The 14,897-nt window shown below is 52.6% G+C and overlaps 1 protein-coding gene across 1 annotated transcript in view; it reads left to right on the top strand.

Moving 5' to 3' along the window:
* MYH9 (myosin heavy chain 9) overlaps window positions 1-14,897 on the top strand; it is a 67,622-nt gene that overhangs the window by 47,420 nt on the left and 5,305 nt on the right. Inside the window, exons 20-33 of the mRNA XM_042782713.1 lie at window positions 915-1,046; window positions 2,137-2,343; window positions 2,843-2,980; window positions 4,774-4,897; window positions 5,156-5,327; window positions 6,207-6,419; window positions 6,821-6,965; window positions 9,085-9,291; window positions 9,445-9,549; window positions 9,781-9,933; window positions 11,063-11,311; window positions 13,364-13,576; window positions 13,772-13,984; window positions 14,224-14,385. Of these exons, the coding sequence (XP_042638647.1) occupies window positions 915-1,046; window positions 2,137-2,343; window positions 2,843-2,980; window positions 4,774-4,897; window positions 5,156-5,327; window positions 6,207-6,419; window positions 6,821-6,965; window positions 9,085-9,291; window positions 9,445-9,549; window positions 9,781-9,933; window positions 11,063-11,311; window positions 13,364-13,576; window positions 13,772-13,984; window positions 14,224-14,385 (2,433 nt within the window). The remainder of the gene's footprint in view (window positions 1-914; window positions 1,047-2,136; window positions 2,344-2,842; window positions 2,981-4,773; window positions 4,898-5,155; window positions 5,328-6,206; window positions 6,420-6,820; window positions 6,966-9,084; window positions 9,292-9,444; window positions 9,550-9,780; window positions 9,934-11,062; window positions 11,312-13,363; window positions 13,577-13,771; window positions 13,985-14,223; window positions 14,386-14,897) is intronic.

A 14,897-nucleotide genomic window follows, 5' to 3' on the forward strand; every position in this document is an offset into this window, starting at 1 on the left:
CTGGGGACGGCTCGGAGGGCAGCTCCCTAGATGTCAAGGTCCAGTACACTGCAGCCCCTCATGGGGCAGGGGCACGGACCCCCGAGAAGCCATGGGCCATTGGTTCAGGATCTACACATGGTCAGAGGGCCTTGCTGGCCTTTAAAAAAATCTCTTTGTATTATTTAGGTTCAGGCTGCTTTTGAAATTATGTCAAAAAGTTAGGCTAGTGAAAAAAAAAAACAACCCTTCACCCAAGCTGACAGCAGTAGATGTTGCAGTAGTTATTCCCAGTCTTCCCCCCACCCCCACCCCTCTGAATCTCAGCTGTATAAACCATGTAATGTTTGCATAGCTGAGATTTGACTTGTCTAAATAGTGTTGGGGTCCACATTTTCCATCTTACATTCCTTCGTGGCCATCATTTCTTAAAAGTCCCAGTGTGCTGTTCCCTAGACGGTGGTCCATGATTTATGTGGCTGCTTCTTTGGTGATGGCTGTTTCTGTCGTTCCTGAGTTTTGCTATTATAAACAATGCTGCTTTGGATCTTCATCCAACTCATAACGACCCCTCCTTGGGTTTCCGAGGCGGTATCGCTACAGAAGTAGATTACCCAATCTTCCTTCCAAGGAGTGGCTGGTGGGTTTGAACTGCCAGCCTTCTGGGTAGCAGTGAAATGCCTTAGGCACTATGCTACCAGAGCTCCTCATGCATAGGGTTAGTTTCCCTGAAATACAATTAAAGGTCAGGGGCCTGTGGCACTTAGCACTGAAGTGATGTCCAGAAGCACTGTCCCAGTCTGCACCTCCTGCCCATAACGGGTCTCACTGCCCCCTCCATATCGTGATCTTGTATTTCGGGGAGTGGGGGAAGCCTCACGGCAGGTCAGGTATCTTCCAACTGAGCACATCTGTACCTTCATCCCATCTCCTAGGTCAAGCCACTGCTGCAGGTGAGCCGGCAGGAGGAAGAGATGATGGCCAAGGAGGAGGAGCTGGTGAAGGTCCGAGAGAAGCAGCTGGCAGCAGAGAACAGGCTCACTGAGATGGAGACACTCCAGTCCCAGGTGGGTTTCTGCGCTGCTGTTCCCAGTGCTGCCACCTGCTGGGCATCAGAGAGCAAGGCGTGTTTGCTGTTGAAGGAGATGTTCCAGCAATTAGGGTAGAAGAGCAGTCATTAATTCTGCAGACCCTGTGGGGTGTTACGTGGTGGTGGGAGATAGAGATGGGATTTCTGCCTGTGTTAGGAACGAGGAGTGGGAAAGATCTGCTGGACCGCTGGCACGGCTGGACCTGCCACTAGGTTGAATCCTCTGGGTATACTGCACGGACCCCATTCCTGGTACCAAATATGTTAGGCTGGGTTCTCCAGAGAAGCAAAACCAGTAAAGCTTAGAGAGAGAGAGAGAGAAATTTATTTTTGGAAAATGGCTCACACGCTTAGAGAAGCTGGCAAAACCCAAGTTCCTGGATCAAGCATCAAACTGGAGGCTTTTCCCAACTAAAGCAACTGCAGGGGCTGACGAGCTCAAGGTTGACAGGCAGTGTATCCACTGTTGACTCTGGTGGATGACAAATCCAAGATCTCCAGGCTGAATGGTGGATTGTTTGCTCTCGGACAGTTACAGGCAGCACAGCAGGATCCATATCCGTAGAAGATTCTTTCATTTTCCCAGGATGTCCGTGTGTGTGTGTGTGTGTGTGTGTGTGTATTGGAAGCAGACCACACCCCTAGGGAAATCCCTTTTAATGGATTGGCTGCTTGAAACATATACATCCAATCTCATCATGGGAATAACCACATCACAACTGCTTAAACTGCTCAGCGTTGTGGTCCAGCCATGTTGACACACAGCCCCACCTATCACACTGCCCATGTGGGCTAGAAAGATCATGAGTCTTTGGTTCCAGCCCCAGTTCTCCCATTCGATCTCTCTGGGCCTTTTTCCTCGGGACTGTGCCCAGGCCTGGACCAGTAGTGTGTGGCTAGGGGACAAGATGTGTAGAAAGTGCCTGGGAGCTTTGGCCCTCTTCAGACGGACGTCGCTCTCTGCTGGTGTTGAGCATGTTGCCCTGCTCTGGGAGCCAGAGCTAGGGTGCGTCTGTCCTGGAGGGGTCCGCGGCGGTGACAGGGAGCTGCCGTCTCTGATCTTGCAGCTCATGGCGGAGAAGCTGCAGCTGCAGGAGCAGCTCCAGGCAGAGACCGAGCTGTGTGCCGAGGCCGAGGAGCTCCGGGCCCGCCTGACGGCCAAGAAGCAGGAGCTGGAGGAGATTTGCCACGACCTGGAGGCCAGAGTGGAGGAGGAGGAGGAGCGCTGCCAGCACCTGCAGATGGAGAAGAAGAAGATGCAGCAGAACATCCAGGTTGGCCACCCCCTCCTCCAGGGGCTGTGGGTGGGTCGGTGCCTGGAGACGGGCGGGGCCTGCAGGGGTGGGAGATGGGCAGGGGACCGGGGGGCGGTGCGCCAGCTAGGGCACAGCAACCAGGGAGGACGCAGAAACCAGGATTTCCCTTTGATCCGCTTCAGGGTCTTTTTAGGGTGGTTGTTTGTGACATATACATCTCTGGTCTTTGAAGCATGGCAGCCAGTTTAATCTTCCTCCTGTCAGTCCCCTCTCTGGCTGGTGTTGTGAGCGGAGGACGTCACCAAGGGGCTTGGTGCTGCTTCCAAGCCATTTCCCTGGAAGCTCGTTAAGGAAGCCCTTCAGAACAAGTGACCAGGAAGTAAAGCAGGGCTCTTACCCGCTCAGACTCTAATTTTAAATAGGTGGTTCCGAAAGTAGCGATTGGGCCACACATCCTCCCGGCCTCGGGCTTGGGAGCCTGCCGTTCCTCCCTCACAGTGTCTTGATTTGGGGGTAGGAGCTGGAGGAGCAGCTGGAGGAGGAGGAGAGTGCCCGCCAGAAGCTGCAGCTGGAGAAGGTAACCACTGAGGCCAAGCTGAAGAAGCTGGAGGAAGACCAGATCATCATGGAGGACCAGAACTGCAAACTGGCCAAGGTGGGGCCCTGCTGGAGAGGTCAGGGCAGTGCGCAGAGGGGCCCGAGGCGTGGGCGGGGAGGGAGTGGGCTGCCCTGCAGTGCTGGGCTCCAGGCTCATGGCTGGACCTTCCAGGCGCTTTCTGGCCACAGCACTGAGGTACCTGCTCTCTGGTGAGCTCTCCTTCCTGGGGTGCCATGGCCTCTGGGCACTAGGGTCCTATCTGAAGGGTTATTTCTCATAAATGAAATCCCTGGGTGGTGCAGATAGTTAAATGGTCAACTACTAACCAGAAGGTTGGAGGTTCAAGTCCACTCAGGGCCATCTGAGGAGAAAGTCCTGGTGATATACTTCTACAAGGTCACAGCCATTGAAAACCTGGAGGATAGGTCTACTCTGAATCGCATGGGGTCGCCACGGGTCAGTGCCAGATCTATGGCAACTGGTTCTCATCTCATAGATGAGACACCAAGGGAAAGGCCTTTATGTGTTTCCTCTCTAGTGAAGCCTTTCGAAAGCATTTTGAGACCTCAGGCTAGTTTCTAGACCCAAGCCTGCTGGCTTACCGGGCACTTTGGTGGCTGGGCATTGAGAGGGGAGAGCGCCTCCTTCAATTGTCTCTTAGGTGACAGACTGGTTGTTTCTTGCGGGAACTGAGCTATGTCCTGTCAGCATTTGCCCCAGTGAGCAGAATAAAGTTGGGAAAGGTGAGAGGAGAAGGAAGGACAGGCTAGGATGCTGCCCGGACCTCCAGACGGCAGGGAGGTTGGAACAGGAGATGCCCATCGGGGTACTGTGAGGTGATAGTGCTGAGTCATCATAGCCTGGCTGTGTGGCACGTTGTCATGGGGGGACCCTACCGAGCAAGGACTCCAGCGGTGGTCACACAGAAAAGAAAGTGATGAGAGTAGCCCAGGGGACTCTGGGGGGCCCTTTGAGGGCATGAGGAATGGAGAGGAGTCACAGCTAATATGGTGGATGAGTGTGAGGTATGGGGAAGTGTAGGGGTGGTGTGGTAACATAGGTAAGAGCCATTGTGGTACCTCTTAAAGGGACAGTGCCAGAATTCCCTGCCAATGCCAGCTGTCACCCAGAGGCCTTTCTTACCTGAGTCCACAGGGGTAACACAGCTCCAAGGCGGGTTTTCATCTGTTTGAGCATTGACTGTGTTAGTCCTGAGGCAGCCTACCTGGTTATTTCAGGGGAGAGCTCGCCATCTTTCAAGGGGGTATTGGTGGTTTAGTTGTAGGTTTTCCACCTTCCATGAAGGAGACACAGGGTTGATTCCCAACCAATGCTCCCCACACATAGCCACTGCCCCGACCAGTGCTCCCCATGCACAGCCACTGCCCCAACCAGTGCTCCGCATGCACAGCCGCTGCCTTTTGAACCTGGAGGCTTATGTGTTGCTAGGATGCTGAATAGTTTTCAGGCTGAGCTTCTAGGCTTAGATAAACCAGGAAGAAAGGCCTGGTGATCTGCTTCCAAAAGTCAGCCAGTGAGAACCCGGCGGTTCACAGCAGTCCGTCCTGTGACCAATTGTAGCTCTGGCTCAGGACTGGATAGCACTTTGTTCCAGTGTGTGTGGGGTCACCATAAATCGGGGGCCAACCTGACTGCACCTGACAACAACAGCAGCACTTTTGCAGAATTACCCTTTTTGGTTCAGGAAATCCTAATGCTCTTGATCAAGTGTTCAAGGCCCTGCTCTCCATTCAGTTCTAAATATCTGGGGCTGTTCATGTTTTGAGGAGAGTTACGGTGTTATGTGCTCAACTAATCCTAAGCTCTTACCTCCCCCTGCCCACCCCCAGGAGAAGAAGTTGCTAGAGGATAGAATAGCTGAGTTCACCACCAACCTTATGGAGGAAGAGGAAAAGTCTAAGAGCCTTGCCAAGCTCAAGAACAAACATGAGGCGATGATTACTGACTTGGAAGGTAAGAGGGGTAATGGGCAGGAATGGGCCTTCTGGAACCCAGGGGAGCTCAGGGGATGGAAATAGGGATGCGAGAGTTGGAAGCAAATGGTGATGAAAAATCTAGGTGTTGGGCACGTGTATTTGTGTATCATGATTCTTTGTACCGTGTGTGTTTTACAACCATTTTATATTCAGTGTTTTATATAAATAATGAAAAAAAACAGAGAAGTCTGGTCACTCAGGACTCCCGCATCTTCTCCTCCTCCTTCCTTATCAGAGCGCCTTCGAAGAGAAGAGAAGCAGCGTCAGGAGCTGGAGAAGACCCGGCGGAAGCTGGAGGGGGACTCCACGGACCTCAGTGACCAGATTGCTGAGCTCCAGGCTCAGATTGCTGAGCTCAAGATGCAGCTGGCCAAGAAGGAGGAGGAGCTCCAGGCCGCCCTGGCCAGGTGAGGGGCAGGGCACCCTGGCCAGTGGTAGCGCTCTCACCACACTTGGCTCTGGCCGCAGTTCTTGGTGTGTCAGTGAGCCACCAGCTTGCTTTCTGCCTTGAAAGCCAGCTTCATGACAAAAGATACCCACTAAAAACACAGTCTAGCCTCTTTGTCTTTACATTTTTAATTATTTGTAATCCAGAAACATCACCCAAAACTGTATCACTTAACTACAGCAGCCCTTTCCTTTCCTGGAAGAATTGATTTTTGGGCTTCTTAAACTTCTTAACTGTAGGTCCACATTTATATTTTCACTTAGTTGCAGTCATCACAGATCATAGCATTTTATTTCCTGCATTTTTCTTTTTTTTCTATTTAACATTTGACATTTTAAATTTTTTTTAAATGCATTTTATTGTAATATAATTTATGTGCAGTGAAATGTACAAAACTGAAGTGACATGGGTCAATGCATTTTGTGTGTGCGTGTGTTCAGAGTTTACTCCCCTCCCACCCCTGGTAACCAACAAAGTTTCCTTCCATATATAAACCTTTCCTTGACTTTTTATAATAATGAACTAATACTATAGTTGGCCTTCTGTGATTGACTTTTTTCACTCAGCATAATGTATTTGATGTTATTTTTAATACTAGAGTCCCATATCTTACTTTGGAAAATAAAATGATTTCTCTGTAAAGTTTCCTTTTCTTAAAGTGGCATTGCCCTGAAGTCTTTGGGATGCATCAGATGTTGTTTTTTCTGAGAGGAGCTCCAAAGTACTATGATTATACCTACTTGGAGCAGCTTTGGGTGCACCTTTCGTAAAACTTACCTGCAAATGCTGCTTTTAAAGGTAAAAATGGCCCCATAGTCCATTTTGGTCTCTCTGACAGAGTGGAGGAAGAAGCTTCCCAGAAGAACATGGCCCTAAAGAAGATTAGGGAGCTGGAATCTCAGATCTCTGAACTCCAGGAAGACCTAGAGTCTGAGCGTGCTTTCAGAAACAAAGCTGAGAAGCAGAAGCGGGACCTTGGGGAAGAGTTGGAGGCTCTGAAAACAGAGTTGGAGGACACCCTGGATTCCACAGCTGCCCAGCAGGAGCTCAGGTATGCAGTGAGCTTGACTGTCATATCAGAGGGTGGTATGTGCAGGGTGTGGTCCCCAAAAGGGGAGGATCAGTGGCATTATCATTATGTAACAGAATGTGGAATATGATGGTTCCTCAACAGCTTTTCTGTACTGAGTAGAAGGCCTGGCTGCAAGCTTACTTCATGGTTTGGGGTGCAGCAAGTGTGAGATTTAAGGCTGAAAGGATACAGAAGACCTCCATAAAGCATTTGAGCCTAGGCCGTAGGGTGGATAGCTAAGGAGGCCAGTGGGCAGAAAAGTTGCCTGGGATGGGCCACCCGTGCCATCACCAGCCTCTCCGTGCAGCTTGGGAAGAGCCCCAGGGACAGCATTGCTCCGAGGGCCTTGGTTTCCATTCTGAGGGCTCTTTACTGTCCAGATCGAAACGCGAACAGGAAGTGAACATCCTGAAGAAGACCCTTGAGGACGAGGCCAAGACCCATGAGGCTCAGATCCAGGAGATGAGACAGAAGCACTCCCAGGCTGTGGAGGAGCTGGCAGAGCAGCTGGAGCAGACAAAGCGGGTGCGTGAGCTCCTCCGGGAGGTGCTGCGGGTGGGGCTGGGCTGCCTTCAGGGGCGGGACCCCTGAGAGCCACTGCCCCCTGGGCCGTGTGGGCTCTTCAGCAGTCCTGCAGAGCAGGGCAGCTCCAGTCCCACACAGCCTGGGTCTGAGTCCAGCCCCACCCCACCACTCAGCGATACTGTGCCTTGGGCAGCTTAGGCCTCAGTTTCCCCATCTGTAAAAGAGGAAGATGGCTGGCCTGGCTCGTAGCCTCACATGAGGGTTAGATGAGTTGGTAATGTGTGTAAACCACCTAGGTGGTGAGTGCCTTGTAAGTCATTGTTCATGTATTACCATCATCATCACTTCATTCAACCCGCTAGACCAGGAAGTTTCAAGGGATCAGGGCAACTGTGAAATTAAAGGCCAGGGGACCATACTGGTCCCTTTTCTGAAGCCTGGGTCCTCTCTAGAACACTAGTGGGTGGTCAGGGCCTGCTTGGAAAACCCTGGTGGTGGTGATCCCAGCTGGCCTCTTGCACAGAAGCTGATGGTAGGGCAGTCCCTTAACAGGACAAGGTCTGCCTCTTCAGGGCTTCCAGCTCACAGCCACACGTGTCAGCACACACTCCCATACAGAATATTTTTAGAAACATACCATGTCTGTCTGTCTGTCTCCCTTAGACCTCAGCCCAGTTCTGAGCAGGTTAAAGCATCCTCTTGTTCTTCAGCTGTTCTCGCCCAGTGTAGTGCTGTTGCATTCACCCAGGGCCCAGTTTGCTGTGACCTGATGAGTGCATACTAGAGGGGGAAGACTGCATGTATTTTGTACATTCCACTTTCATCTTTTTTTTTTATCCCAAACTGATTCAGATGAAAGTTTACAGAGCAAATTCATTTTCCATATAGTGGTTCACACACATTTTGTCTCATGACATTGATTGCAATATCTGTTCCCACAGCTCTGTTACCACCTTCTCCCTGTAGTTACCTCTTCCCTGTCTCCTTCCCTCCCATGCATTCCACCCCTCAAGCTATCTCCCTGTGCAAACACTGCCCTCTGTTCTCCCACGGTTGATCACTTCGAAGGTTGTATCACCTGATGTAAATGTTCACCCCATCCGCTTGAATGGTTTTTTGAAATCTTATTAATCATTACTTTGAACAAAACATCTTTTGCTTTAGTAGAAGTCTATAAACAATTCTTATTTTGTCATAATATTGCTTATCTTGTCATAATATTGCTAAAATCGTAACATCAGCAACAAATGCCCTTGCCTTAGTTTCTTAACGCTTGCTGCTATAACAGAGATACCGCAAGGGGGTGGGTGTAATGAGCAGAAATTCATTTTCTCACAGATTTAGGAGGCTAGTGTCCGAATTCAGGGCACTGGCTCTGGCGGAAGCTCCTTATCTCTCTTCGGCTTCCGTTCCTCGATTCCTTGGTGCTCTTGGTGCAGCCTGGCATCTGTCTTCCCCCCTCTGTGCTTCCTGGCCCAGTGCCTAATCTACCCTTTGGAATCTCAGAAGTGATTGTCTTAAGACCCACCTGGCAATGACCAAACCAAAACCAAACACACTGCCCTCAAGTCGTCTCAACTCATAGCGACCCCTCCTTGGGTTTCCGAGGCAGTATCGCTACGGAAGTAGATTGCCCAACCTTCCTTCCGAGGAGTCACTGGTGGGTTTGAACTGCCAGCCTTCTGGTTAGCAGTCAAATGCCTTAGGCACTGTGCCACCAGAGCTCATTAATATAACAAGGAAAGCTTGGTTCCCAAATGGAGATAAATCCACAGGTATTTACAACACATAGTTTTGGGGACAGAGTTCAGTCCATAACAGTCTTATACTGGAATATTCCTGCTACCCAGCGAGGGGGGCCAAGCAGGGATTATTTTAGAGATAGGAAAGTGAGGACCTGTGCCCAGTGTCACCCACCTGGGATGGGTCAGGCCGAGCCCGCCCAGTCCACGGCTCCTTGCAAGCACACCATCCCTTGAACGTATCCAACATCGACTTTGCTGTTGGAGGCAGCAGCTTCTGGATCTGAGCATGGCAGTTCTTAGCGTGATGCTAGAAGGGCCAGCCTCATGTCAGGGCACAGGTGCCCCTTTCTACCTCTCGACTTCTTCCCCGCTAGGTGAAAGTCAACCTTGAGAAGGCGAAGCAGACGCTGGAGAACGAGCGAGGGGAGCTGGCCAACGAGGTGAAGGTCCTGCTGCAGGGCAAAGGGGACTCTGAGCACAAGCGGAAGAAAGCGGAGGCCCAGCTGCAGGAGCTGCAGGTGAAATTCACCGAGGGCGAGAGAGTGCGCACAGAGCTGGCCGACAAGGTCACCAAGCTGCAGGTGAGGCTCCACCAGGACCTGGTCTCCTCTCTTACCTCTGACTCAGGCGAGGCTTTGTGCTTCAGCTGGTGACCTTGGCCCATTTTGCTGAGGTGTGGCCTGACACAGTGATGGTCAAGTTCATGGTTCTGTGTCTCTCCTGTCCTGGTGCAGGTTGAACTGGACAATGTCACAGGTCTTCTCAACCAGTCCGACAGCAGGTCCAGCAAGCTTACCAAAGACTTCTCCACACTGGAGTCCCAGCTGCAGGACACTCAGGTATGTGGCCGTGTGGGGGCCCTTCCTGGAGGACCTCTGCTGCCAGACTCCGGGTTTTCATACAGAGCACAGGGGATGCCCCCCCTTGCCCCCTGAACCACTGGGTGGCTCCCCATGAAGCCTTGTGAGGCTCTTCTCTAAATCCGAGCAGCCTCCCCTCCTGCTGAGGCCACCACGAGGCTCTGCCATTGGTGGCCCCTGAGCACCTGCAACCCTCTCGTCCGCGAGTAGGAGCTGCTGCAGGAGGAGAACCGGCAGAAGCTGAGTCTGAGCACCAAGCTGAAGCAGATGGAAGACGAGAAGAACTCGTTCAAGGAGCAGCTGGAGGAGGAGGAGGAGGCCAAGCGAAACCTTGAGAAGCAGCTCGCCACCCTCCACGCCCAGGTGCGGTGCTGTCCTAGGCCAGGGGCGGGAGCGGTGGCAGGCACTGGAGGCTTCACCTCACCCGTTGGGACCCTGTCCTGCTCTCTGGCTGGGCGCCTCCCCAGGCCCTAAGGACACAGCCTTGTACACACTCGCAGGCCAGGGGTTCTTAGCCTGGGTCGTGGGTCGAATCGGGCCCAGGAGCTTAGATGGGGAGAAATAACATCTAGCTACAATTTAGCGTTTTCTTGTGTCGGGAAGAACAGTGTAGTGGGAGCAGCACCTGTCACCAGTGGAAACCAGTGATCGCGTCACTGTTGTGGTAGGGCTCTAGGAGTGCCACTGTGCATGTCACTGTCTCAGAACCGTCCTCACCCGACCTGCCATGTGCTTGTAGGATCTGGTACTGGAGAGGCATGGTGTGGTTAAGCTGTCGTGACAGTTGTGTTTCTGGACTTGGTTTACTCAGTAGTTCTGTACGTTGTGGTTGGCAATTGAGTTGATTCTGACTCACGGTGACCCCGTGAGTGAGGGGTAAAGCTGCTCCATGGGTTCTCAAGGCTGGGTCCTTCAGGGGGCAGATCGCTAGGCCTGTCTTCTGTGCTGCGGGGTGGGTTCAAACCCCGACCTGTTGTGCTGTTCAGGGCTCTAATCCTCTATCGTTTCACTTAAATGTTACTGGGGCAACGGTCCATTCCAAAGCCTGGGTAGGAGTCGCCAGCATGTCCCCGTGGATGTAGGCTTCTGTTCCAGGTCCAAGAAGAGGCTGTGGGATGGACACCTTGGGGTCTTCTGCAGCCTCCAGCAGACAAGCACCCTGGAGAGGCCTGGCCGCTCCCTGGGCAGCAGTGAGGGAGGCGGCCGCTCTCTGGGTCTCAGTCTTTGTGAACTGAGGGGCTTGAGAATGCCTCTAAAGCTGACCCATGGTTGGAACCTTCCTTGGGCCCCATACACAAGGCATGTGCCCCTTTGCAGAAACTTCATTTCTCCTGCTCGAGGTTGAAGAGAAAGTGGCTCGGGGAAGTCATTTCTGTAACTGGGCTGGTACCCTGGTCCCCACTCACAGTGTAGCAGGCCAGCTCTCAGGGATGGGTGTGTTACCAGAACAGGTGCTATCTTGGATGTCTCTTTACCCTTCATTCCTACCCAGGTGACCGACATGAAGAAGAAGATGGAGGATGGCGTGGGATGCCTGGAGACTGCCGAGGAAGCCAAGAGAAAGCTCCAGAAGGACCTGGAAGGACTGAGCCAGCGTTTTGAAGAGAAGGTGGCTGCCTACGACAAGCTGGAGAAGACCAAGACGCGGCTGCAGCAGGAGCTGGACGACCTGCTGGTGGACCTGGACCACCAGCGGCAGAGCGTCTCCAACCTGGAGAAGAAGCAGAAGAAGTTTGACCAGGTGCGTGGTGGCTCAGCTCTGCCCCTCCTCACATCCTGCCTCTACAGTGACGCAGTAAAGGCCACTGTAAATGGAGCAGAGCCGGCGTTTGCCCAGCAGACCTAGTGCAGTGGGGAGGCCTTGAGGGACCAGGCTCTCAAAGGTCCCCTTGTTGTCCAGCTTGTTGGAAGGAAAGCAGTGGGAACAGGGTGTTTTTGTTTGTTTTGGTGAAAATACACACAGCAACGATTCTGTGTGCACAATTCAGTGACGTTGGTCACACGCATCACATTGCGCCACTGTTCTCACTGTCTCTTCCCAAGTGATCTCACCATCGTGAACTTAAGACTTGCTGCCCCCGAACTTCTCATCTGTGTGCTGGAGTTACTGCTGTCAGTGTGCCCACACGCAGATGACCCTTAAAAGAGTGCAGTGCTCAAGGGAAATGTGCTTCACTAATTCAGCTAAACTGTTACTGGGTTTAAAGATGACTACGGGGATGGTTTCGGTTGAAGGTTTAAAGATTATCTCAGGGCAGTAGATTTGGGAGTTTCTCCAGGCTCAGTGTATCCAGTGAGTCTGGATTCCATGAGAATTTGAAAGGCTGCTCCACATTTTCTTCCCCTTTTGCTCAGTCACGGAGTCAGGATCCAGATCCTGAGTTCTTCACAAAACACGCAGTAATGGCAGCTGGGCACCAGTGGTTTGGGCCTCATGGTAAAGAAGGCAAATGGAGGCAGCTGGACCTGCAGTCCAGTGCCTTCTCCTGGAAGAGGGTGTCTTCATCTGATAGACTTAGTAGTGGTTTTTTTTCCCCTTTCTTTCTCTTTTTTTTTGTCAAAGTTTTTTGTATCAAATCTGTTCTGTTTGCTATTATTACAATTGTGTGTCTTCCTTACTGTGCAACATCTGAGGCAGCTTCCAGAGATGCAAACAATAGGGCAGGACAGAAGAATAGAACAGATCAGGTCAACAAACTACAGCCTGCAGGCCAGAGCCTTTTTGTCAATAAAGTTTTATTGGCACACAGCCACGTTCCTTTTTTTTCCACATTGACTGTGGCAGCTTTTATGCTACAACAGCAGAGCTGAGTAGTTGTGACGGAGACTGTACAGCCTGCAGATCCTAAAATGCTTCTGTCAGGCACTTTAAGGAGAAGCTTGACAACCTGTAATAACTGAGTGTGTTGGGGCAAGGGTCTGAGAAGGTGGGAAAATAGGATGCAGCCAGCGTAGGCTCATGTGGAGAGTGGACAGACACCAGAGAAATTCAGGCTGGTGTCCGGAGGGCCACTGAGGAGAGTGGGGCTGCTAGGCAGCAGATTCACATTTTCTTCAGAATGAACACCAGGAGGCCACGGCATTGCCGGGCTCTCGGGGCGAGAAAAATACTCCCTGCAGGCTCTCAGGGAGGGGTGCTATGTGACGTACGGCACTGTTTTTATTCAGTGACAAAAGTTGAACTAACTTTACTACACACAAAGTCATGAATGCCCCTAACGAGTCATAGAGCACACTGGACAACGTGTGTTGTTTCAGGGACCAGCGTGTGCCACCAGGCCCCCCGGCAGCAGCCATGGGCCTCTCTCTGGGGCCCCTCCACTCAGTCCCGCCATCAGGGCATTCCTCATTCCCAAGAGGGTGTGGGCCAGCTGCTTTGGGCTGTGGGGTCAGCAGGCTCTGCTCTTTCTAAGAACACGCTGCTCTGAGCCTAGCACAGGGGGTGGCTTTAAGGAACAGGTATTCTTTTCTCAGCTCAGGAGGCTTGAAGCCCAAATGCAGGATGTTGCTGCAGCTGGAGGTCCTGTCTGTCTGTCTGTCTCAGCGTCTGGTAGCTGCTGGCAGTCAGCATCACTGCGCCTGTAGGTGCCTCTTCGTGGGTCTGTCTCCCCTGTGTGTCTGGGCCTGTTCTGATCCCTCTGTAACTCAGAAGAGATGGGGTTTTAGACCCTCCCTACCGAGGTGTGACCTCAGTAACACACAAACAGGCTCTCAGGTATGGGGATTAGGATCTCAGTGCCTGTTTTGAGGGGCATCATTCAGTCCGTAACAGCATTCCCCCACTATTTCCCAGCTCCTGGCAGAGGAGAAGACCATCTCTGCCAAGTACGCAGAGGAGCGTGACCGGGCCGAGGCAGAAGCCCGAGAGAAGGAGACCAAGGCACTGTCACTGGCCCGTGCCCTGGAGGAGGCCATGGAGCAGAAGGCGGAGCTGGAGCGGCTCAATAAGCAGTTTCGCACGGAGATGGAGGACCTCATGAGCTCTAAGGATGACGTCGGCAAGAGCGTGCGTGCCCCACCTGGTGGGAGGGGGGGCCCCATGGGGCATCACAGAGGGTGAGCGTGTGAGCAGACCTCAGGTACCCACTGGTCCCTCCGGTTTGCCCAGGCTCTCCCAAGTGGGGGCCTCACAGGAAGAGGGTGTGAGCAGCCCCCGGGTACCTGGTGCTCCCTCCGGTCCTGACCGGGTCCTTGGTGGCAGGTCCATGAGCTGGAGAAGTCCAAACGGGCCCTGGAGCAGCAGGTGGAGGAGATGAAGACCCAGCTGGAGGAGCTGGAGGATGAGCTGCAGGCCACCGAGGACGCCAAGCTGCGGCTGGAGGTGAACCTGCAGGCCATGAAGGCCCAGTTTGAGCGGGACCTGCAGGGCCGTGACGAGCAGAGTGAGGAGAAGAAGAAACAGCTGGTCCGACAGGTGTGTACAAGCTTCTGCTGCCCTGGACAGGCCTCCACCATCACTGGATAGAGGCAGCGGGGCCACCCCTGGGTCCTGGTGGGCATTCGTTCCTCCCCTACTTCCAGCTGGTCTACTCTGTCCACACCGTTTATCCCCATGTCTGTCTCAAGGGCATCGGCTGCCTGTTCTCTTGGGGTTTCTGTGGTCAGTGATCTTCTGTGGCTCCTGGGCCTGGGCTGAGTGGCCTTTGTCCACAGGTGCGAGAGATGGAGGCAGAGCTGGAAGATGAGCGGAAGCAGCGGTCCATGGCCATGGCCGCGCGGAAGAAGCTGGAGATGGACCTGAAGGACCTGGAGGCCCACATCGACTCGGCCAACAAGAACCGAGATGAAGCCATCAAGCAGCTGCGGAAGCTGCAGGTGAGGTCAGACTGGCCGGACCGGGACGCAGGTGCTGGCCGGTGTGTCCTGGCATTGCCCGCTTTCCACTCCCCGAGAAAGGTCTTGAGTGTCGTTGGCCTCACTTCATAGAGGGAGACTCAGAGGATCAGAGGTTGAGTGGAAACAAAATAGGCAATTTTTCTGCAGTAAGCTTTGCAGTTTGATGACTTTGAATACATCAAACAGACAGACAAATAAATGTAGACCCAGGAATGCAGTGGAGGCAGGAAAGATGGTCACTTCCTGGCAGACTGCAGAATAGATCAAGGCTAGTAGGACACGGTCCAGCCTTACTGGACAAATGACTGAAGGTTCTGGATTGATGGTGCCCTGGGGAAGTGGCACAGAGCCTGGTACTTACACTGGGGACATTTCTGCCTCCTCAAGAATTAAAGACTGAATGAATTCAGCCAGCTCTCTGAGATGTCACATCATACCCACTAGACCATCAACAATGGAGAAATTTTAAAAGTCCACTGAGGTCAGGATTA

Source organism: Orycteropus afer, unplaced genomic scaffold (assembly GCF_000298275.1).
Source record: "Orycteropus afer afer isolate SDZICR_OR568_19922 unplaced genomic scaffold, OryAfe1.0 scaffold00421, whole genome shotgun sequence".
Taxonomy (NCBI): Eukaryota; Metazoa; Chordata; class Mammalia; order Tubulidentata; family Orycteropodidae; genus Orycteropus; species Orycteropus afer.